The 23169-nt window shown below is 50.6% G+C and overlaps 1 protein-coding gene across 4 annotated transcripts in view; it reads left to right on the plus strand.

The window, feature by feature from the left end:
- Nfatc1 (nuclear factor of activated T cells 1) overlaps nucleotides 1-17071 on the plus strand; it is a 111014-nt gene extending 93943 nt beyond the window's left edge. For 2 of the 4 annotated variants that reach the window (XM_075968170.1, XM_075968172.1), the window contains exon 10: nucleotides 15239-17071. In XM_075968170.1, coding sequence (XP_075824285.1) covers nucleotides 15239-15288 — 50 coding nt within the window. In that variant the 3' untranslated portion in view covers nucleotides 15289-17071. The remainder of the gene's footprint in view (nucleotides 1-15238) is intronic. The other 2 variants (XM_075968169.1, XM_075968171.1) reach the window with 2 other exon arrangements.
- Nucleotides 17072-23169: the final 6098 nt, after the last annotated feature.

The raw sequence follows: 23169 nt of genomic DNA on the forward strand, positions 1-23169 counted from the left end.
CTCTGTCGGTAGCTCTTCAGAAGGAATTCCACCAATGCAGACCGAATATAGCCCCCAGAGTGGCGATTGCACAGCGGTGCTGCTCAGAAGGACTGCAAAGCCTTTCTCCATCCCTGATTCCCAGCGTCAGGGAAGAAAGCAAGCAGCACAATCTGCTGCAACCCTGACGTCACTTCATCCCAGTATCATTTCCTGCATCGCGCCACAGAGTGTCCCATAAGCAGGTGCAGTTATTACAAACCAATCACAAAATCAAAACCCAGTCTTGGGAGCTAGATCAGTCATTTGAGCGCTTACCAAGAGGATCCGAGTTCATTCCCCAGTGCCCATGTCCCAGAGGCTCACAGATATCCTGTAATTCCGGCAGAGAGGCAGATACCTGGAGTTTGCTGACCAGACAGTCTAGTTTGCTTGGCAAGTTTCTGGCCAATAGGAGATTCTGTCTCAAAATAAATTGGTGACATTCAGAAATGACAACTGAGATTGTCCTCCGGCCTCCAGATGTGTGTGTGTTCACATGTTCATGCACACACAATATTCCCAAGCCTCTTTGCCATCACCATTGTAGGTCTATGAAGCTATTGGATCTCTGACCCCTCAGGAAGCTGGGTGGATGTGATAAGAAGTTCAGCACCCGAAGTCTGAACAGTGGGTGACAGGAAGGATTGTGCTCCCTGTCCCCATGAGTCAGGATTAGATCCTGGCTCCTGCTTTGGACGTGAAGGAGCTGAGATTGCAACAAAACAACCACGCTGGATGAGCAGGCAAGCTCCCCAGAGGAGCGCTGTTCCCACCCCAGCTCTCTGCTGGCATGGGGGCGAGGGCTAGCGATGAAGGCGGAGCTCTGAGGACTGGCTCCTCTTCCGGCCAGGCTGCTAAGGCATTAGACACTCCCACCGGGGTCCCTGAAACCCGGTGCTCCGGATGGGGCTGGAGGCCATCCTAGAGACCACGGTCTTTGAGAGCCAGGGTCCTGCAGTGAGGCGTGTGTTAGCACACAGGGTCCATTAGAGCAGGTGCACACCAGTCCTGTTGATTTGATTTAGGTCTGAGGAAAGCTCCAGTAATGTGCAATTACAAAGAACTTAATGGCCCTTTATACTGAATGCAACTTTCATGGCACCTAATATACTTTGATGAATTGCTCATTATGTGCAGTGTCGGAATAGCCTCCATAAAGATTAATAATTGGATAATCAATACAAAAATTCAATCTTGGGATTTTTTTTTCACTCCAGAGTCAATATGTGCTCAAGATCACAGGGTCTTATTTGCCTGCATGCTTCAGACTCTTTTTTCCCGCTCCCTGATTTCTACGCTAGGAATCTGTTTTCCATCCAGATCCCAGAGTAATGAAACAGAGTCTGTGACTGATGGCTTTGTCAGCCGTGGATGGCAGGGCAGGCTTGCCTTCAAAGTGGCTTCATTCGGGTGAGGAAGGGGCACTCGGGATCCCTGAGGTGTCTGTCCTATCACAGGAGCTATGAGAATACAGGGAGTAAGCTAAGTAGTCTTTTGTAGGTGGTCAGAAAGGTAGAGTGTGGACATGTGTGTTCTGGGTAGAAGATTACAGGTGGAAGCTCTATAGGGAGAGAAGTGTCCTGCACTCAGGAGGTAGAAGATCGCCTGCAGAGTTGGCCAGGGCGGAGGGAGCTCAGAGTTCTATCTCCATGTGCCTGACTGTGGCCCAGGAGGGAACAACTTTGGTAGAAGTTGATATAAGAGAAATCCCCTGGCAAAGCATTGTATCCTAACTGATCTCAGGGAGAAGAGCTGGCTTGGTGCCCCCCTGGAGCCTGCCAGGGGGTCAGCAGACTCACTGAGTTAGGATGAAGGAGAGGAGGCAGGCTGTGACAGTCGCCACCAGAGAAGAGGAGTCATCCTCCACTACACCCAGTGGTGGGAGGGAAAAACAGGGAGCCTGGAGCCCACAGGCCTGTTGGTATGGCAAGTTCTCTCTGGCAGGAACATCTGTATCTAGAGACTGACCAGCCACAGTTTAGTTAAGTGGATGTAGACATTAGTGGCTGAGAGATCAAAGGCTGATGCCAGTCACAGTGAGTGGGAGAACAGGAAGGCAAAGCCATCTGGACGTGGCTGAGATCGACCTAAGTGGGAGGCAAGATAAATGGCAAGACGATGGACTCACAGGCTGGAGGTAGTGGTGCACAACCTTAATCCCAGTACTTGGAAGGTAGAGGCAGACAGGTCTCTGTAAGTTCGAGGCTAGCCTGGTCTGCATAGCTGGTTCCAGTCTATCCCGTGCTACATAGTAAGAATAATGAGACTCTATCTCCAGTTTCTTTATGAAAACAAATAGACAGTTTAGTGGTGCATGTCTGTATCCTGGCACCTCCATCCCTGTGAAAGGGGAATCAGATGGCCACCAAATCCAACCCCATACCAATGACCTATAAACTCAGGGCCCTTGGTGAGGACGCACTGAGATGAACCCACCTATCTGCTGTGCCTCTTGGCTGCACGGCTTCACAGGGCCTTTGCCTAAGAGACATGAGTTACAGCTGTCATAGTCAAAAAGAGTCCTGTAAAAGCCATATTGCTCACCCCAGAGGAGATCTACATGAGTGTCATTTGAATTCCCTTTCCAGTATCTGAGAAAGGTCTAGGCAAGCCATGCCAAATCCCACAGACTCAGAGCAATCGGGCCTAGAGCTGCTGGTCTCAGGTGACCCATGCTGAGCAGGTGAGCTCAAGAAGTTGCTGCCTCAGTTGGTCCCAAGGTTTGGGACCACTCCAGTAAGTATGTGTACCAGGCTCTAAAACTGTGGCACAGGAGGGTTGCAACCTCCTGCTTAGCTTGGCCTCTGTAATGGGATTCAGACCCCTGGGAAGCATGCAACCTCAACCCCTCTGTCTGCATCTCCACTCATGGTGTCCCTGCCTCCCTAATACCATCTGCTGCCACATCCCCGAGAATCAGTAAGAATCCCAAAACCTTAGCCAAAGTATCTATTTTAGCATTATGATTTCAGTTTTTAAGAGACAAATGCATGGGGCTGGAAAGATGGTTCAGTGGTCAAGAGCACCAGCTGCTCCTCTAGATACCCAAAATCTCCATGGCTACTCACAGATGTTTATGACGCCAGTCCCAGGGAATCCAACTTCCGTAGGTACAGCATGCATGTGCTACAGAGGTATACATGCAGGCAAGGCACTCTTACACATAAAATAGGAGTAAAGAAAAATATAACAAATTCATAATTGCTTTCTGGGATTTGGGCAATATTTGGACTATTTTGAAGAAGAGGAAAACGTGTTTTCCCTGGGGAATGCACACTGAATGCATGGAGCAGCTGTAGGATGCTTAGGATATCCTGCTGGGACAGAAGGACAGACACGGCCTCAGGCTCTCCTCATCTCCTCTGTGGACACTGCTGTGACATGGATCAGCCAGAACCCATGGGTGTTCTGATCAGCCCATGCTCATAGGAGGTGTGCAAGGAACACAGTCCTAGTCCCCAGCCCCAGGCTCTGCTCTCTGTCACCAGCTGCAGGAGTGGGGAACCTGTGGCTCATGAGGACTGAGAATGTCAAGGCAGTGCCAGCTCCGAGAAGGTTGTGGGCATAGTGCTCGTTTGGCCTTCCCTACATGTGGGACAGGGCTCAGTTACATCAAGAGATAGATTAGGAGGTAGGTGTGTGGTGCCAATCACTGAATCCTCCTCCCTGGGTTTCGTGTGTGTGTGTGTGTGTGTGTGTGTGTGTGTGTGTGTGTGTGTGTTCGCGTGTGTGCGCACGTGCATCTCTGTGTGTGTGTGTGTGTGTGTGGTGTCGAAGTCAGCCATGGGTGTTATTTCTCAGGAGCTAGCACTTTGTTTTTGAGACAGAGTCTCTCCCTGGCCTAGGACTTTCTAAGTAGGCCGGTGGCTAGCCAGTGAACCCAGGCATCCTGTCTCTGACTCCACTTCCTCAGCTCTGGGGTTACAAGCACACACCCCAACGCATGGCTTTTTATGTGGGTTCTAGGGACTTGAACTCAAGTCCTCATGCTTGCGTGACAAGGCCACTACAGACACCTTCCTAGAGCTCCAGGGCCTTCTGGGACAGGTGCTCATCTTCAGATGGGACCCTTTCCAGCAAGCATATGACAAACCAGGCAGGTGCCCTCATCTCACACCCACTTCATCTGCCCTGCCCCTAAACGCCAAGGCTGCTGGGTCGTTCAGACATCAGATCCTGACCTCTCTCCCTTGCTGTACCATTTTAAAAGTGGCTGCTTCCATACACAAAATGTGCTGGTTACACCTGACAGACTTACTGCCTACCTCAGGGAATGTGAGGCTCCAGGTTAAGGTCGAATGAAGCAGGTCCCACTTCCCCTAAGCAGAGGGAGCAGGCAGCTCGGAGCTGTCCCGTTTACTGAATGAGCTGCACCTGGTACCTCACACTACCTGCTACTGGGGTCACTCAACTGGGGTCTCCCCAGGCTCCGGGGTCTCCCTAGGCTCCAGGTGGAAACCAGGCTACTGGCGTGTGGCTTCTGCATCTTGGTGTGGTCCCTTGACTTTCTCACATGTCAAACAGTAACACATGAATCCCATTGTTTCTTTGTGTTGTGAAGGAAGGAGAGCCTAAGGTGGCCTTTGTACCCAAGACCATGCTCTCACACCAAATGGGCCAGAACAATACGGGGAAGACAAAGTGGGAACTCATGCTGGTCGCTCTCCTTCGGGTCCACTAGTTTAATTTTCACTTAAACTTTTTGTTTTCTTTTTTTCTTTCAATTCCGTAAATTCTGTTGAATGGCAATTTCATAATTTGGGGAGATATTATATTTCTAACAACACAAGGAAAGCCCTGGAAAAAAAAAAGAAACCCCTACTTGTTGGTGGTTAAATGATCCCGGTGAGTAATTGCTGAACGGAGCTTGGCGCAGATAAAACAGCAGAGCAGATGATATGGAAACATTCTCCAGCCTGCATCAACTGGATGGCCAGGCCTGTGGAATCTCCCGCCACGTGGCCAGCCCCGCTGGAGTTTCCACACGGCTGTCTGCATGCTCGGGAGTTTTCAGGCTAAATAGGGAAGCAGGCTACCTACGGTAGGAAAATCATTCCGTCTTCACGGCTGACAGTCCTGCGTAGCGGCAGCGCCCGGCAGCGCGAGCCCCGCTCCAGGTGGAGGGTCATGTTTTATTAAAACCGTGACTTGTTGCCACTCAGTCCTTCCACTGTCCCACTCTCTCCTTCCAGAAATAGCAAGCCCCGTGGCGGTGGCTTATTAGTATTAAAAGATAAAAATAAGCGGAGGCTGAGATAGACGCAGGACCCCGAGGTAGGACGGCTGCTTACTTTTTAATGAAAGTTGAGAAGCTGTGCTATTTTCACTGCTTCCCGAAGCATCTTCCAGAAAACCAGAAGCGTGGACCACGCTCACACATGCTGAGGGTGCGCATTTTCCAAGTTGAAGTGGTCATGGCACACGTACTGGAAACCGGTGTCCTCTGCCCGGTTCGCAGACACGGCCCTGGTGCCTGCAGGGCTGGGCTGCTGGCCGTGGGCAGTTGCGGGCATGCAGACTACTGGGCACAGGAAATGGCAGATCGAAGGGCAGGCTTGTGAAGGAGAGCTCCATCTCTATCAGTGTTCCTCCGCCTTCCCAATGCTGTGGCCCTTTAATACAGTTCCTCATGATGTGTTGGCCCCAACCAGAAAATCATTTTCTTGCTACTTCATATCTGTATGAATAGTAATGTAAGTATATGGTCTGCAATCCAAAGGGGTCGAGACTCACAGGTTGAGAACCACTGCTGTAGGAGGCTGTGCTTCCTCAAGAAATCTAAACGTTCAAAAACCCATTGCCATTGTTCTTGAGTTCTCAGTAGTCCTCATTGTCCGCTATGTTCAGCGAGTCCGGTTTTATCCCAGGCTTTTTCAGACCCAGGCCAGACCTGGATGGAGGTGGGTGGTCCTTGGACTTCCCACAGGACAGGGAACCCTGATTGCTCTTTGGGCTGATGAGGGAGGGGGACTTGATTGGGGGAGGGGGAGGGAAATGGGAGGCGGTGGCAGGGAAGAGACAGAAATCTTTAATAAATAAATAATTAAATAAAAAAAAGAAATCTAAACGTTCTTAGGGGTACAGGTTCGAGCCGAGCCTGGATGGCACCAGGGCGCTGAGGTGGGGTAAAAACATCTTTCTCCCTCTTCCTACGCTCAAACCTCTAATTCACGCGACATTTTTCTTTTTAGCTCCTATCTAGTGCAGTGCTTCATGTAAAAAAAAAATCCGGTCTGTATGTGCAACATGTAGAAATATTAAGAGCCGTGTCTCCTGCCGCTCACTGAGAGCCCAGAGTGGCGAAGACGTGTATCATAGCCTGGAAATGAAAGTTGCGGCAGCGGAAATGTGTGTGTACTAAGTTTCAACCACCATTATGACACGCTGCTCCTGTTCCGAGAATCATTATATCGTAAAAGTTCAAAGTGGCAAATGCAAGGTACTTCTTAGAAGTTGTTAGTTAGTTAAGAATCACATTGGGCTTTAGGTATTTCTGGTTCCGCTTACCTAAATCACTATCCTCTTAGATTCCAAACCTAACTTTAGCTAAAGGTTTTAGCGAAAGGTGCATTTTCTGGGAAGGTTAACGAATACTTTTTTGTAATTATCTTTTAGTCATAGGAATGGGAGAGAATGCCCTTCCTGTTTGGTTTCACTCCCCAAAAGGTTATTTTGGCTTCCCTTAAAAATAAAAATATTCTCAATGGCTCGAAGTCTGGGAAAACATGCATTCTTCTGTCCCTGAGGAAAATGGAGGCAGCAAGTAGCCATTGCTTCTGTGTCATGGACTCGTTGATGTCGTGTGCCAGCCCATGTGGGAGGGTTTATGAGACCCCCCACATGGTCCAGCGTGGGGTTCTGTAAGGATCCTTCAGGCTTTGCTTCCCGTCCTGGTTCTGTGGGAAAGATCGAGAGCTCTGAGAAAAGCATTGCTATCTCCAGAAAAGAAGGGTTCCTTTGTGCCCGTGGACAGTCCTTGCTGAGAGTCCGCGGTTGGTATCACAGGTTCCTGGGGCTAGGGGCACAGCTGCTTTCCCTTGTTGGAGCCGGTGGCACTGGTGAAGAGGCGGGGCATTTGTGTCATGAAGTGAACAGTGTCTGTGTTATGCGGAGATGATTCTAGATGCCCCAGTAGTGGTGTTTTGTCTGCTTTTTGGAAGTACGGCCTTTCTCTCTGCTTAGTAGACGTCTTGAATGTGAAAGTAATGCTGAAATTGATGAACCAGAATTCTAAACTTTTAAGTCTGAATCTAGTGTCTAAGAACGAGAATCAGGCATCTGAATATCATCAAAAACATTTTTACCTGTCCCTCCCGGTTCCTCATTCCCCAGGCTGAGGGCGGCCCCCTCCCCAGCATGGTGGCATCAACTGGTCTCTTAGCTTATTTGGGTCACTGCTTAGCCTCAGATAGTTCCACCCAGAAAAAGGGACAGATGGACCACGTGGGCATGTGGGTGGCCGTGTAGAGGGGACTCGGCCGTATCAAACCACCGTTTTCCCGTTTTGCCGGATGTCATGGCTACATCTGCCAGGAGGCTTATACAGCTAACCTTAGCACTGACCTGAAAGCCCAGCACAGATGTTTGTTCTGATAACCAATATACACGTGCATACTTCAGGGGACCTGGAGGATAATGCTCCCAAGGCCGAGGTAAGGCTGCAGAGCTACTTCCGGGTAGCCATTTTGAGCCCCGTGCACGGGCTGGGCTGCTCAGTGCGGTTCTGCTCTGCTTTGCATTCTCTTCAGACCTTGTGATTTCCAATCCACTACTGGGGCTTTTCCTCCTCCAGACGGTCAGTGACTAGAAACTTCACCAGCGGATGTTAGCACCCTTGTGACTGTCAGACCCAGAGACGTGGATGAGTGCGGTGCGGGCGCCATTGCTTTGCCCTGCGGTAACCTGGAAAAGGCTTCTGTTCCCTGAGGTCATCACAGCCAGTCTTCGCACAGCCGTCTGGGTGCTCCCGAGTGATAGTACCACACCCATGGGCTGCTTCCCACCTGTCCCTGCCTTCCCTCACCACCTGAGCACCAGCTACCCTGACCTCTAGGTCAAAATTAGACTTGTAGTAACACGAGTCTCCTGAGAGCCACACAAGATGATCCCGTACGTGGTGGATCCTCGGTGGACGTTAGATGGGTTATAGGGAGAGCCACATGAGGCCAGGCTCCTGGGCTCTTCATGGCGGGCACTCGATGCATGTTCATTGAGTTAGTAGAGAGGCCAGGCATGGTACTCACAGTGGACCCGGGCTGCCATCACTCCTTTTGACACTCCTGCTCAGGGGCCATTTACTTTCCCATTAGCTGACAGAAGGACATAAAATATGGGAGCCCCTGGGGCCTGCTGCCACCCTCCCTACCACACGTTTCTCACCATAGCTCTCCCAGGCCCAGGGTGAGTTCTCCAAAGAAGAGTCTTGGATCCTCCACACAGAAGCTTACTCACAAGTTTGAGTGATGCTACCCCTGCCCCCAGCCTGCAGACGCTCCCAGGAAATACGTGACAGGCTGGTGCTTACTGCAAACAGGGCCAGGGGATTTTCTCACGTGGTACTCCATGGGTTTCAAACATTGCTCCATTCCGGGGGTTCTTTTGGGCCGCCATTCCGATGTCGAGGCATCCTGCATTAAGGTGACAAGCTAGGCTTCAGAGCCTGGATTTTTCAGAGCCTGGACAGTCGCTTTCGGCTGCAGCTTTGCCACTCAGCAGAGTCCCGTCACAGACACACAGACAGGCACAGCCCTGCCAGTTTGCCTAGGGCTGTAGTTAAGGTCTGTGAGGTGGACTGGGTTGAACTCTCTGAGGGCCAGGTTGGAAGATGTCAGATTTTAAAACAAGGCGAGACGCAAAGAAATGGTGCTCATGTCAAGTTGGAGCCTTCTTTTAAAGCTTGCCTCGTCTCATCCCCCACTGCTCCCAGCCAAGAGCAGCCCACCCGACTGAAACCCACCACCCAAGGGTAATGTGAATGTAGTTTCTGAGATTGTGCCAGCAGCTTTGCCCAGTGCCAATTGAACTACCTGCTTCTCTGAGGGATTTGTTCACTGGCTGGCTGCCTCATAGCAGGAGAGATACTACCTTAGGGCTGTTTGTTCTTGCAGTGTCCCGGAAAACCAGCGACAGCACGGGCTTTGTGTGCTTCTTCCCTTGTTTACCTCCATCTGCCCACCTGAAGTGGGAGATTTAAGTCCAGGAGGAGGCATTAAAACAAACAAAACAAGCCGGCTTTTTAGCCCAACAGAAGCCCAGTTTCTGTCGTGAGCTGGTAATGGGGCAAACACCGATGCACGATGCTTTGTTTCATCTTAAGAGACGCGGGCAGCAGGGAAAGAAAGCAATAGTAAATACGAACATTGCCAAGGAGACAGAATTCTGTGCCCTGGGGAGCTTTGCAAGTTCAAGCGGTGAAGATCAGGGACAGCGTGAGAGTGAGTTCTGGAGCGGAGCTGGCCACAGGATTTCAGAAGCCTGTGACCCCCGGGAAAGTTCCCTGCTACCTTCTCACAGGTCCTGGGCAACCAGTCTGGGCTTTTCTTTTTTTTTTCTTTTTTTTTTTTTTGGTTTTTCGAGACAGGGTTTCTCTGTGGTTTTGGAGACTGTTCTGGAACTAGCTCTTGTAGACCAGGCTGGTCTCGAACTCACAGAGATCCGCCTGCCTCTGCCACCCAAGTGCTGGGATTAAAGGCATGCGCCACCACCGCCCGGCTAAATGAAATTTTTATTTTTTATTTTTTGGTTTTTTGAGACAGGGTTTCTCTGTGGCTTTGGAGCCTGTCCCGGAACTAGCTCTGTAGACCAGGCTGGTCTCGAACTCACAGAGATCCGCCTGCCTCTGCCTCCCGAGTGCTGGGATTAAAGGAGTGCGCCACCACCGCCTGGCCAGTCTGGGCTTTTCATGAGTTTCCTAGTGAAGAAGATTTTTAAAATTCACGTCTAACCCTGTGGACTTTCAGTGGGAACGCAGGCAGCAGAAGCAGAGGACAGTGGGACCCTGATGTCCAGACCCAGCTCCATAGAGCAGAGCGGTTGGAAAATAAAGGCCACCAGTCCCCACGTGGCTTCTGTGGTGTCTCTCTCTGACAGAGCTGGTTACTTCAGAAGCCACCTTATTCCTTCCCATGACTGCTACAAGGACCCCCCCCCAAATACAGACTGAAGCCTAAACCCCACAAAGGGTGTGTAAATGGTGGGCCAAATAATTCTTCATTTCTTAAAGTTTGACTTAAGATCCCCTCGGACAACTTTAGAAACTAAGAATTCAACCATGTCAGGCGACTTTGCCTAAAAGCTTTGCCCTTCAAAGGACAAGAGAGAGGTGGCAACAGGCATGTTCTCATGAACCCTTGCTGGTGTGCAGGGTTCCCTGCACAGATGCACAAAACCCACAAGTGACCAGAGATGCGAGCTCTGTCTCTCATGAGCATCTGAGATTCTCCTGCCAGTTTTCTGAAAGGCACTGAAAAAAGAAGACACAGCTATGTGCACATGACTGCCTCCATTGGGGAGGATTTTCTGTCTCATTAGGGGAGGACCTTACTGCCTCACTAGGGGAGGACTTTCTGTCTCATTAGGGGAGAATCTTACTGCCTCACTAGGGGAGGACCTTACTGCCTCCCTTGGGGAGGACTTTCTGTCTCACTAGGGGATGATCTTACTGCCTCACTAGGGGAGGACTTTCTGTCTCACTAGGGGAGGACCTCACTGCCTCACTAGGGGAGGACCTTACTGCTTCACTAGGGGAGGACCTTACTGCCTCCCTTGGGGAGGACTTTCTATCTCATTAGGGGAGGACCTTACTGCCTCTCTAGGGGAGGACCTTACTGCCTCACTAGGGGAGGACTTTTTGTCTCACTGGGGAGGACCTTACTGCCTCACTAGGAGAGAACCTTACTGTCTAACTTGGGGAAGGAAGACTTTCTGTCTCACCTTAGGAGGACTTTCTACCTCACTAGGGGAGGACTTTCTGCCTTGCTAGTAAGTTGCACAACTCGTAGGTGACTAGCCAAGAAGCCTGTCTGCAGAACTTGGAAGCCCCTCATTAAGATTTATAAGTACTGTGAGCACGGGTGGAAGGCTATGCCTGCACTTTGAACTCTTCGGCTCTTATACTTGAGAAAGAAATTGCTGACTTTCTATTTTGCTCAATTCCAGGCACGCACTCGGGGGTGGGTGTGAGTGTGGGTATGTAGATGAGATTCACAGGGACACACGCAGCCTGTGGGCACATCCCAGGTTATTGTAGCAATTCAAAGTGCCACACACATACTTTAGAGAGAGAGAAAAAAGCAATAGTTTCCACCTTAGGAGCATTTTAGAGAAAATCAAATATAAGGGAAAAAACCCTTCTTACTTATTAAATTGAATTGTGGTCTAACAGTTTGCCACATCCTGTCAAGGGACATCTGACTGAGTGAGCAGAGGTTCCTCTTTCAGGCAAGTCGTGAGGGTCACATGTCACCTGCAGTTCAAAACACCTCTATAAAGAGAAGCCTCCGTGTCAGTGGAAAAGCTGAATAAGAAGATGGAAATTATCAGTGGAGAAAAGACTCGGTGGGAACTCGTGGGTGGCATCACCACAGCTGTGTCAGAGAGAAAGCCACCCCAGAGGAACCAGCAGAGCCAGGGAAACGTGGGCTGATAGGGACCCAGAGCGGTGACCTCATGGAAGAGAAAGTGGTGGCAGGAAAAGAACAGGGGGGATCGAGTTGTTGGTCAGCCATCTCCACCAGCTCAGGGGTGTCCCTTAGCCACCTATGATATGGACGTACGGGCGACCGCACAGGCTGGCGACCGCACAGGCTGTATCATAGACATGTCTGTAGAAAAATGTACCCCACCCCTCTGTCATTAAACAGCTGAGTGGCGTGTCACCATGGCAGCACTGTCTGTCCCAGCAGTATGGACAGTTGTCCGGAGTGCCGCTAGAAAGTAGCCTCCATCTTGGCTGTCCGTCAGTTGCCCCCTGCCCCGCTCGGCTCCACCGGCAGCTTTGGGAAAGCTCTTTATATGGGAGGGTGTTTGTGTTTGTGAAACTAACTGGGCATCGCGAGCCTGTCAAACGCTGGGACACACCTCCAACCCACAGCCTTAGGGCAGGGAAGCTGGTCAGCCCCCTGAAGGCAACAACAACAGGCACCCACAGGGACAGGCCTTGAGCTCTCCAGAGATCTCGGTGGAAGCCCCAAACAAGACTGAGAAAGCAAAGTAGACATTGGGTGGCCGACTGCTGCCTCCAGTGGGGGACCCCTGTGGGTGAAGACCACTGAGTAATTTCCCCTCCCTCAGGAGGGTTCTCCCTTCGAGGCTCAGGTGCCCCAGTGGGCAGCAGGGGGAAGCCCACATCTCGTGTTTCTTCCTCTTTTACCTTTAAAGCATTTTTTTTTTGTGGTCTCGCCAAGCCCATGAGTAACTAGAAGATTCTCAGCTGCTTTTTAATGTCTCCGACACAGGCCATCATCCTTATCCCTCAGAACTCCCGTGGTCACAATTGCTTTCCGATCGTTCTGTCCCTTTTGTATTACTCCTCAGATCTCTCTCATGGTCCGTCATCACTCTGCCAGAGGCCACGTAGCTATTCCTCCAACATCCCCCTCCCTTTGTGTGCTGTGTGTACCCTTGTGTGAGTGCATGCCTGTGGCACACAGGGAGGCTAGAGGAGGATTTGGATATCCTGTTCTGTCGGTCTCCACACCATTTCCCTGGATCTGAACTTGGAGCTAGGCCATTAGCCAGCAAACCCTAGGGATCCTCCTGCCTCTGTAGCCCACAGTGCTGGGATTACAGGTGTGTAGTAGCCACACCTGGCTTTTGACCATAATTGCTGGGGATTTGCACTCAGGTCCTGACCCTTGGACACTAAATGCTCCTACTCACCTTATCACTCCCCAGCCCTTCCTGGCTCTCCTCATCGTTAGTGCTCCTTAGATCTCCTTCTGTCCTTGGTTTCCCGTTCTCCTCAGCGTTCTCCTTTATGCCCCCTTCTCTCATTGTTACTGTGCTTCAAGCTCCTTTTCATCACTAAGCCCTGCCGGTGAACCGTCGGTCTGTATTTCAGTCTGTCCTACGATTTGAATGAGCAGTAAAACAATGATTCCCTAGAGTAGTGTGTTTGAATGGTGCCTCGCTCCTTGTAAGGAGCCTGATTAAAACGTATTTGGAACACCTGGAATTGCTTCTGCCTCATCTCCCAGTCTTGGCATTTTATACTCCACAGACATCTCTCCCAGCCCCACGTGCCCACCTGCCACTCAGAGATGGTCACCATCCAGAACCCCAGGTAGAGTGTTTGTCTTGACTCCGCCCTTACCTGGGAACCCAGTCTGGGCAGTAAGCACTCAGAGCCCTAATGCACGTAAGACTTGGGGACAGTGTGAGACAGATGGGACACCCTGGCAGTCAGGCACAGCTGTCTGTCACCAGAACAAAGATGGGTGTGGCACAGTGGAGGGGCCTGTGGCTTGTCTCCACCTCTGCACAGAGCTCCGAGCTTCAGCAAGGGTCTAAGCCCTTCTGACTTGGCCCCCCAAGAAATCCTAATGTCAGGCAAGCCTTTTTCCACCGAGAGAGAGAGAGAGAGAGAGAGAGAGAGAGAGAGAGAGAGAGAGAGAGAATATGAAATGTGCAGTCTTTCTTTCTCAGCTGCTCTCTGACCTGGCACTGATGAAGCAGAGTACAGAGCAGACGGTGCGGCTCTCACAGGAGGGCTACACAGGGAAAGGGAAAGAAGAATTCAAGCCTCTTGTCCCGAGGTGTCCCTGCCGAGGAGAGCCGAACAGGAAAGCTCAGCCTAAGGAGGTTGTCGAGAGAGCCCTGAGAAAAGCCATGCGACTCAGCAGGGATTCAGGAAGGACATGTGACAATGGCTTCTACTGCACAGAGCAGCCGGCCCCTTGGTTCCCCCCCCCCCCGGGGACCCTGCTGCCCTGCTGCTTCTCAGGGCTGTGCAGCGGCCCCGCACCCACACCCCGGTATCATGGAAAATGTTGGTAGCTACCAGGGCGCACTCCAGGGACAAGTTGAATCCTGATTGCTGGTCCCAGACCAGCCTGTGAGCACCTGGGCCTTGTTATTCCTCATTAGTGGCTGTGAAGTCACAGGGCCAGAGGGAGCCTGCCTGCCTTCTGGTATTTTCCACACTAAAGACTGAGCCCTCTCCACAGTGTGCTGGGCCCTGTGGTCAAGCATCGATCCTGGATCTGCACTGTCTCATGAAGCTGGCCAGGAAGCAGCCATGGTTCATCTTTGCAAATGTGACTCTGGAGGGAACGGCAAACACACCCTAGGCAGGGGACTCCAGGTGTGGCAATGGCTCTGGTATAGGGAGCCTCGCTCTTGTAAGGCTCTTGCCAAGGCAGCCCCGTTAGGGCGAGCCTGAACTGTTTGCCACCAGGCTTCCTTCTGCTATCAGTTCCCATGACACAATTCCTGGTTCCGCCAGTTGCGTTTTATTATTGTTATTCTTAAAACTATTGCTGGGGAAGGGGTGTTGAAAGGCAGTTTAGGGAAGGGAGTGGTGATGAAGCACACGCCCCCTGATGGCTCCAGGAAGCGTCCTCAGACAGGCTGGGGCCTCCATCCCTGAGTTCCAGGGGCTTATCTAGCTGTGGGGCGGGCGCTCCAGCCCATGGGGAAGGGAAGCCCGGGTGGTTCCCTGACGTCAGCGTGGGTGCCCTGCCTTCAAACTCTGTTAGAAAATGGGACGTGGTGACAGCCGCCCAGTGACATTTCCTATCTCAGTGTGGATCAGGTGGCTGGGCCGAGAGAGGCAGGGTGGAGAGGGAGAGAATGTTGTGCTGTTTGCTGGCCGCAGCCTTTCCGAGCTTCTCTCATTTCCTGTCCATGTGCCAAAAATCACACGCTGATAGTGGCCATCACTGGCTTGTGGGGGCCTCTGTGACTTGACCCTCTTCAGAAAAACAAATGAAGCGTCCCAAACAAAGGGAGGTTCGTGACCACGGGAGGTCCCCACACCTTCTCTCCCAGCCTCTGAGCACACTCCATGGGATGTTGTAGTGTGTCAACATCTTGTCGTTCAAACTTAGGGACGTCCTGGAGTTGACTCCTGCCCTAGAGAAGGTGTTCTGGGCCATCTCAGCGTCACAGACTGAATATAACCAGTTAGAAATATGTTGTTGGCGTTCCCTGCTGTTAACTTGGAGGTTGGCAATAAGGGACCGTTTCCCTAATACTCTCTCCTCTCGTTTTCTTGCAGTAAATGAAATCATTCGCAATGACCTCTCCAGCACGAACCCCCACTCCTAATTCAGCGCCTTGGAGCTGGCAGAAGCTGTGTGGAGCTGGCTTGGTGCAGACAACTGGGCTTCAGCGAGCGAGACTTTGATGAAATAAACTGAACCCACATCTGGTACCACTCAGAAATCCCAACTTACCGATTCTAGGAGCTTATGTCTGAAGAAGTAACTCTCTAACAAGGATGGAGCTGAAGAGGAGGCCACTGCAACTCCTGAGAGAAAAGTCATCTCAACAGAAGAGAAGGGCTGGCCTGTGGGGCCAGGAGCAGATGCTGGCCCACAAAAGAAGGGCCTGTATGGCAGACTGACCCCAAGCCTGACCCTCCTGCCTACCGGAGTAAAACACTGGAAGTGCCTTATTTCATCCAACCACCACACCAGGGCATTGTGGAAGCAAGCATTGAATTTTCTACCGTGAGAGAATTTGTAGGAGCCAAAGCTATTTTAAAAGCAAACAAACAAAAACACTTTGTTAGGAGCCTTTATCCTTTGTATCAATTGATAGGATTCTGGTGAGCTATGGCTTCCTATTTATTTCTGACTTTGCTGCCTGCCCTCCACAGCTTGCCTGCCTTTTCCAGTGCGTTCCTAAGGTCTTCCAATGGTCATCTCGGCTCTTTCCTAGTCAGCTCCGTCCGTGTGACTAAAACAGCAGCTTTGTTAATAATAGCATGCTGAGCTTTTTGTTCTTAATCCGGCTTCCGACACAGCACAAGGAAGTTGAACGGCACAAGACAGGGGTCCTTGGACAGAACAAAACCTACCGGCTACAGGACAGAACCTTGTGTTTGCATGCGTGTACATAGAGGAGTTTATTTATGTATAGATATTCAAGAACGGAGACGGTGATGACCAGTCCGTGCCCGTGTTAGCAATAATGAGTGTCCACCTTGAGAATGCACCTCAGAGTCCAGACCCGATTTCCCAGCACCTTGCATCAGCGTCTGTTGCCCCTGCACAGACAGGTGGCATTTTCCTATCTCGAGTAGTTAACGAGTACTCTAGACGCAGGAGAGCCGTGCCCAGATGTCCATGGCTACCGAACGGCCAAGTCTGAAGGTGGTTGGTTGTAAATAACTGTTACAGAAGGAGTGTAATATATTTGTTCAATTATAAGATTATTATTTCACAGAAGCCTTATAGCTCTCTGCTTCATCTAAGAAGACAATTACCAAAAACAATGTTTCTGTATGCAGTCTGTGGATAGCGTGTTTTCAGGTTAGTTTCTGGTAACAGATAGGCTGGTGTCGGCTGTGTGTAATTAGCTGCTTATTACAGTTACTAGCAGTGACCTATTATTTCTTATAACCAAAAAGCATGGTTTAATTAAAACATGTTTAATGATTGTGCCTTAGGAGTTAATGCCCCCTTCTGGAACATGCCTGAATTGCACCTGTGGGTGGACGTTGTAAGTTAGTCACAGACGAAGTCATGACAGGAAAAGCTCTGTCATAGGAAGGAAGATGCATCTTTAGAATGGTCGTCTGTAGATGGTGTCTTACTTTTCTCCAACTCTCAGAAAGAAACAAATGTTTGAAAGCCATATCGAACGTTTTCACACGACTGTGAAGAGCTGACGTGCGCCACCTTGTACACACACAGCTCCTGGTCGCCTGCAGGCTGCCTCCTGCCTGCATCTACTATGTACCTGTGTTTGTTAGCACCATGGAGTTGCATGACCCATTCTTAGAAGACTGTCGTATGAAAGCAAGCGTTGGATATTCGTGTCAGCTATCTTTGTAGTTAGAAAATGGATCCAATAAAGCAGTATTTTTTTCTTTTTTTCCTCCGTGGCTGGACAGTCTGTGTGGGAGTGATTATGGGTTGCCATGCTTTCTTCTGTATTGCACGTGAATGTGAGGACCTGGGACAAGTGCTTTATGACGTGGAGCTGGCTGTTCCTGTCTCGTCTGGGCACAGGAAGAAGCGTGTCTTCCCTTCCGGAAAGGAACGAGTGGATGTGTGGTGGTGTTCTTAGGCACTGTAAACAAAGCACTTCAAAAATGCTCATCCAGGCTAGGTGGGGAAGGAACTTCTGCTTATGCCAAATACTTTCACTGAGAGAGACTCTGGGTGAGGCTCTGGCCACCCACATGCTCACTTGTGATTGGGCAAGTTGCTTAATCAAGAAAGAGCTTGTGCTTTAGTTGACATGGCCAGTGCTTTCTCTCTCCTCTCGTTCTACCCTTCTCTCCTCCCCCACACAGACTTCCCTTTAAGCTCTGGTGAGAAACCATATTGAGATACTCACAGACCAAGGAGAGATGGGACAGCTATAGTGTAACTGACCTTAAGTATCTCTGAAACAATATTCTGTGCCCGGGACTTGAATGCCAAGGTTCTAGTGTCCTTTGCTAAGAGGTTTACAGATCGATTTACAGCACTAGAGAAGCCACCCTAAAGTGATGTGCATGGGTCCACCCCGTCAGGTGCTACCACAAGCTCATGGGACCTGCTCAGGGAGGATAACAAGAAAGGGATAGAGGATGATGTGGCAGTTGATTATATTTAGAATCTTTGATCTGTGGCTGAATGTTGAGTCTCAGATCCAAGATGCTGGGTCTAAGGGAGGCAGCAGACTCGTATGTCTGCTGAACAACTCTGAAGCTATTGTTCCCTCACTGCACTGGGAACTGGAATGGCTGGGCTTTGAGCGTGGTGGCTTTGTGCAACCTAGGGTGCTGGGAGTTGTCCTTATCAGCATGTGCTTTGTAAATTCCCATCCCCCCATCCTAACAGTAGAATCTTCCAGCTCCCCCAGTGCACACAAATTTACAAAATTATGGATGGATTCTGCCCAGGAAGATGGGCTTCTGGAAATAACACTGCTAGTTTTTGAACCTTCTGGCTTGATTTTGATCAGTGAGGAAATATTGAAAAGTCCCTGGACTCACTTGTAGCAGGGAAGTGTGCAGGTTCGCAGGAAACAATCAGAGCAGTTGTGTGTGGCCCTCATGTCTCCCCAAGCAAGGCTATAGCTCTCAGGAGAAGTGGGGGTGGGTAGGAGAAGCTTAACTGGGATGGTTGGGTCCTCTGGAGTACTTCATGCTCTGCTGGATACAGGCTTCCCATAATGTCTGTCCTTGGTGACCAAAACTACTCAGGGCCTTAAGGACTCGTTGAATGTGAGAGAGAAACAGCAGCACAGAGCAACCCCACACCTGCTTCATTTCCGACCTAAGACTGCAGGTGAAGACTCTGATGTGGATACAATTTGTCCTCATGATCCAATGCAAATGTGTTGGGGTCCTGCTGCCTACCCTGGGGTCTCCCAAGCTGGGTAACAACAGCTGACTGAGAGTACAGTTAAGCGGTCCCTGTTGATGGACAAAGCCATCCTGGGGTCTCTGACCTCACCCGTGAGCACCGCTGCAAACCTCCTCTTACTTCCATGGTTAGACTGTGGGCGGGCAGATGTGCATGGGCCGGTCTCTTGCCAGTGCCAGTAAAGTGTGTGCAAAATTTGTTCCCCGTAGAAGAGGTAAAGAACTCTTACAGACCTCTCTCTCTCTCTCTCTCTCTCTCTCTCTCTCTCTCTCTCTCTCTCTCTCTCTCTGTGTGTGTCTCTGTGTGTGTGTGTGTGTGTGTGTGTGTGTGTGTGTGAAGGAAGATATCCTTGGGGGCTGTTCTTTATGAAGGGAGGAGCCATCCGCCGTTTTCTTCTGAGACAGGGTCTCCTATTTGCTCCAGCTGCCCATTGTTAGGCTGTCTGGTCAGCAAGTCCTGTCCTGTCTCTGCCTATCCAGTACTGGGATTTCAGCTATGTACTGATGTGCCTGTTTTGTTTAGTTTAAATATGAGTTCTGGGGATCAAATCCAGGTCCTCATGCTGTCTGAACCTTGGTTTTGGGATTCACCGGAGATAAGGATAACCATATTTTAGTGTGAATCACTGTGACCTTGTATGAGTGTGTATTCACGCGATGTGTGGCCCCCGTGTCCAGTTCCAAAATGTCTTCATTACCTCCCAAAGCAAAACCCATGCTTGTTCCTGGGCCCTGAGATACAGAAACTTAACTCTGCCCTCAGTAGTTTTCTGGCTTGGGACAGTTGGCACAGATGGGCTTACCCCCCAGTGTCCTGTGAACCTGGCCTCTGTCTCCTGCCCATCTTGACCTACATACATCTGCACTCAAGGCAGTGCCTGTCAGAACCCCGTGGAGTCACACAAGGCTGCATCGTGCAGCCCCCGTTGCCACGCACTCCTTCACCACAGGCAGATGCTGACTCCTCTTCGCTTCTGCGAGCGCGGCTCTTGTAAATGCTCACACGCATTTATTCTCAGCTCTGCGGCTGACGCTGAAGAGCGGGCCCCTGATCATGTGGCAACTGAGTGTAAGTTTACAGGACTGTTTAAATTATCCATCCCCCAGACAGACCAGGCTCACTAACCTAATTTGGAATTACACATGTGAAGCACGTCACATTTATAATTCTTTATGCCAAAAAAATTAAGTTAGGTCAAAGATGACTGAATGCGTGCTTAGACAGAAGCCGAAAGCAGACCCTTAGCCCGCCTGGGACGACTCTCGGCAGAGCTGGCCCATCTAGGGTTTCTGCCGAGAAGTTGGGACCACAAGCTGTGTGAGTCATTCCTATGGTGCCAGCTGAGCCCCTGGTGACACTTCTTTTACTTCATGCACAAACTAACCCAGTGAAGAAAAGAGCCATGCATGGCAAAGACTTCCAGATCTGGGAAGGGCCAAGCCTGGAGTGAAAATGTCCTCAAATGACAGAGTCACTGTGGATATGGGCAAAGGAGGAAAACCAGTCCTTACATTCTGCAAGCGAGGCTGAGAGTGTCTCTGTTTCTAGGTGGCTTCGTCAAAAAAGCAGTCTCGCTGTCTCTCAGCCCTGCAACCAACAGGCTTCCAGACACGGCACCTCTGTACCCTCTGTTTGACAGCACCCAGGGTTCTTCCTCACAAGGCGTAGGACAGAGGGGTAAGCCGTGCCGCTGCTGAGAGGCCTCTGTTCCAGCACTGACATCACCCTTAGCCATCCTTCTCCACAGAAAAGGGAAACAAAATGGGGATCTATCTGAGACTGACCTGGAGTCTATGGGAACCACCCTGGTTGTCGGGTTCACTCTCAGCTTGTTCCCCCATTCTATCACCTGGTCTGGCCTGCTCTAATGAGACGCTGAGCCTGCTTTCTCCCAGTGCCCTTCTTTCTCAGCCATGAGTCTGCCCCTGGACAGACTTCTTCAGGACGAGGGCTTTACCCATACCGTGTATCTCCTAATTTAACCCATGAGACCTGGAAGTCAGTTTGCAAAGTGTCTCGGTTCTCTATGCACCACAAATTCTCAGAAATGCCCTACCCTCACCTTGTCCATGACAATAGAGGCCACCCCTTCTCTGCTTAAAGAGACCTGTTCCAACTCTGGGGTGGGACTTCGTCATCACTGGCTGGAGAGAAGAGAACTGTGGTATTGTGACCACCGGTTGTGGGGCCACCCACCTGCCAAGAATCTTCCTATCTTCCTAGACGTTTGCCTTCAGTGGCAACAGTGGAGCCCTGAACTTCCAGGGACCAAGGCTGGCAATGGCTTTAGACTCCAGTGTTGCTTCTGGTCCAGGTATAAAGCATAAATTGCATCCCTATGTAGAAAATGGGGTTTGGATGTGGACAGCTGTATTCACAAACCCAGCTTGGACGTTGGGACCAAGGTGTGGATAGTTGAAACCCTCTATGGACACTGGCGCCTTAGTGTGGATGTCTGCCCCCACAGCCCCTCTACAGACCCTGAAATCTGGGCACAGACAGCACTATGCACAGCCCCTCTGTGAATTCTGGGGTCTGGCTTCCTTTGGCCCATTGTTTAAGGGAATTCTTCCAAACCCCAGTTTCCTCACACAGAGAAGTTGCTCAGTGGTGAATCAGGAGGCTGCACAAACACCCACGGGGCAGAGGGCTTAGTGGGGAGGGAGAAGCTGAAAGAAGCCCCACACTGGCAGATCTTAGCTCCTGAAATCTTTTACCCCTCCCTGGACATGGGATGACTTGGTGCCACCTGCTGAGGAAGTGCTCAAGACTCCCAGAGGTACCAGACTCAGGGAGGGCAGGACAGCTTCCTCCCGTGGTCACGGAGGCTGCTCCCCCTGGGAACCAGCCTTTATGCTGTGGACAAATCTGGCCACAAAGAAGGCCATTTGAAGGTGAGCGCTGCTGGGAGCCAGCTAACGCCTCCCAAATGAGTAAAAGAAAGGAGATGAAGTATGGGCTGGTGAGCAAGGGTGAGTTTTCCTGCCCAGACTTGGGCCTCCCGGGTAGACACAGGACCACAGGGCCCAGCTGTGCCTGACGAGCTCTACCCTATACAGACGTCATTAACTTTAGAGGTCTGTGTTGCATGTAGGCAGAGGCAACTGTCTGGGGACGTGCAGGGTTTTTGTGTGCTGCAACAAGGAGTAGACCTCGTCCTCTGGGACAAGGGGGCTGCAGCAGAGCCACAAGGCTGTTTGCCAGATGGGCTTCTGGGAACAGGTTGTAAAGGAGGAGAGAAACGTGATCGGAAGCTGATCAATCACCAGAGAAATCATGATGAAGGAAGAGCCATAATCACACAAACATGTCAATAAACTTAGTGATCTAGGATGTGTCTTAAGCCAGGGTCACCAGCACAACCACCATGGGGAGAGTAGAAAGTAGCATACCACAATCCCAACATGGCACCGGCCCAAGGCACATCCTGGACCAGCCAGTAGCGTTCATCTCTCTGTACAGCCATCCTCTGTGCAGAAAAGATGTGACCTTCTGCTCCAGGATCTAATGTGACCATGGCTGCCCTCTAAGGAGCTGCTGAGGGCCATCTAGGGCCAGCAGTACTCACCCCCACGTGAGCCTTGTTCCTTTGTTCCCAGTCCCGGCTAAGGAAATCACCGGCCTGAAATCTCTTGTGGCCTTCTTGTTTCTGGTACTCACCTCACTCCCGCTCACATGCCCTGAGTGACTCTCCAAGTGACTATCTCCACTTCCCTTTTACTCCCAAGGCTTCCCAACCTTGCAAACCCCTTGCAAAAAAATTCCTTTGCCATCTCTGGGATTTGTGATTTTTTTTTTTCAAGTGATAAAGAAAACACCCGAGAACCTTGACCAAGTTCCAGGCCATTTGGGTTAATATCCAGCAACAGAGGTAGCACGTCCAGTTTGGTGTCTGCAAGTCCCAACACTGTGTTCTCCCAAGTGTTTGGCACCCACAAGTCTACTAATGGCACAGAGAGTCACAATCACTTCAAACCTGCATCGCCAAGTCTCTGAAGCGCAGCCTCTACGCAGCCTACTGCCCGGTCCTCCCATGCACTCAACAAGTTTTATATTCCAACAAGCAATGACTTGTATGTTTGTTTCTAATGCCAAGTCGAAAGGAAGTTCAACTAAAATGCTCCATCTCGGTGGGACATTGCTGTTTGTCATCTCCCTTTATGTAAGGTTTTACTGGGGTGCCTTTTGTGATAGGACTCCACCTGAGAAGGGGGCAGTCCTTATTGGGAACCTGTGCACCCCATAGTGTCTCTGCACGTCCAGTCATGCTGGAACCTTCTTCTCACACCCATCTTTCTTCACAGCCTCCTCACCACTCCCCGTGGTCTCTAATCCCCTCTCCTTTTAAGAGCCATACTGGCAGAGGATTCAGGGAAACACCACAGGCAAAGACTTGGTCCAGGAGATTGGGGAATCCTTGAACCCACCTCAGTTCTTTATCAGACACAATGTAAGCCTGGCATGGCTTCACTCCACACATGAGGGATGATGGCCCAGCACAGACACTTGCTTCTCCTCTTTTTAAAACAATAATTTATTTAACTTTATTTTATGTGGATTGGTGTGAAGGTATCAGATCCCCAGAAACTGGAGTTACAGATAGTTGTTAGCTGTCATGTGGGTG

The sequence above is a fragment of the Microtus pennsylvanicus genome, chromosome 4, assembly GCF_037038515.1.
Source record: "Microtus pennsylvanicus isolate mMicPen1 chromosome 4, mMicPen1.hap1, whole genome shotgun sequence".
In the NCBI taxonomy this organism is placed as follows: domain Eukaryota; kingdom Metazoa; phylum Chordata; class Mammalia; order Rodentia; family Cricetidae; genus Microtus; species Microtus pennsylvanicus.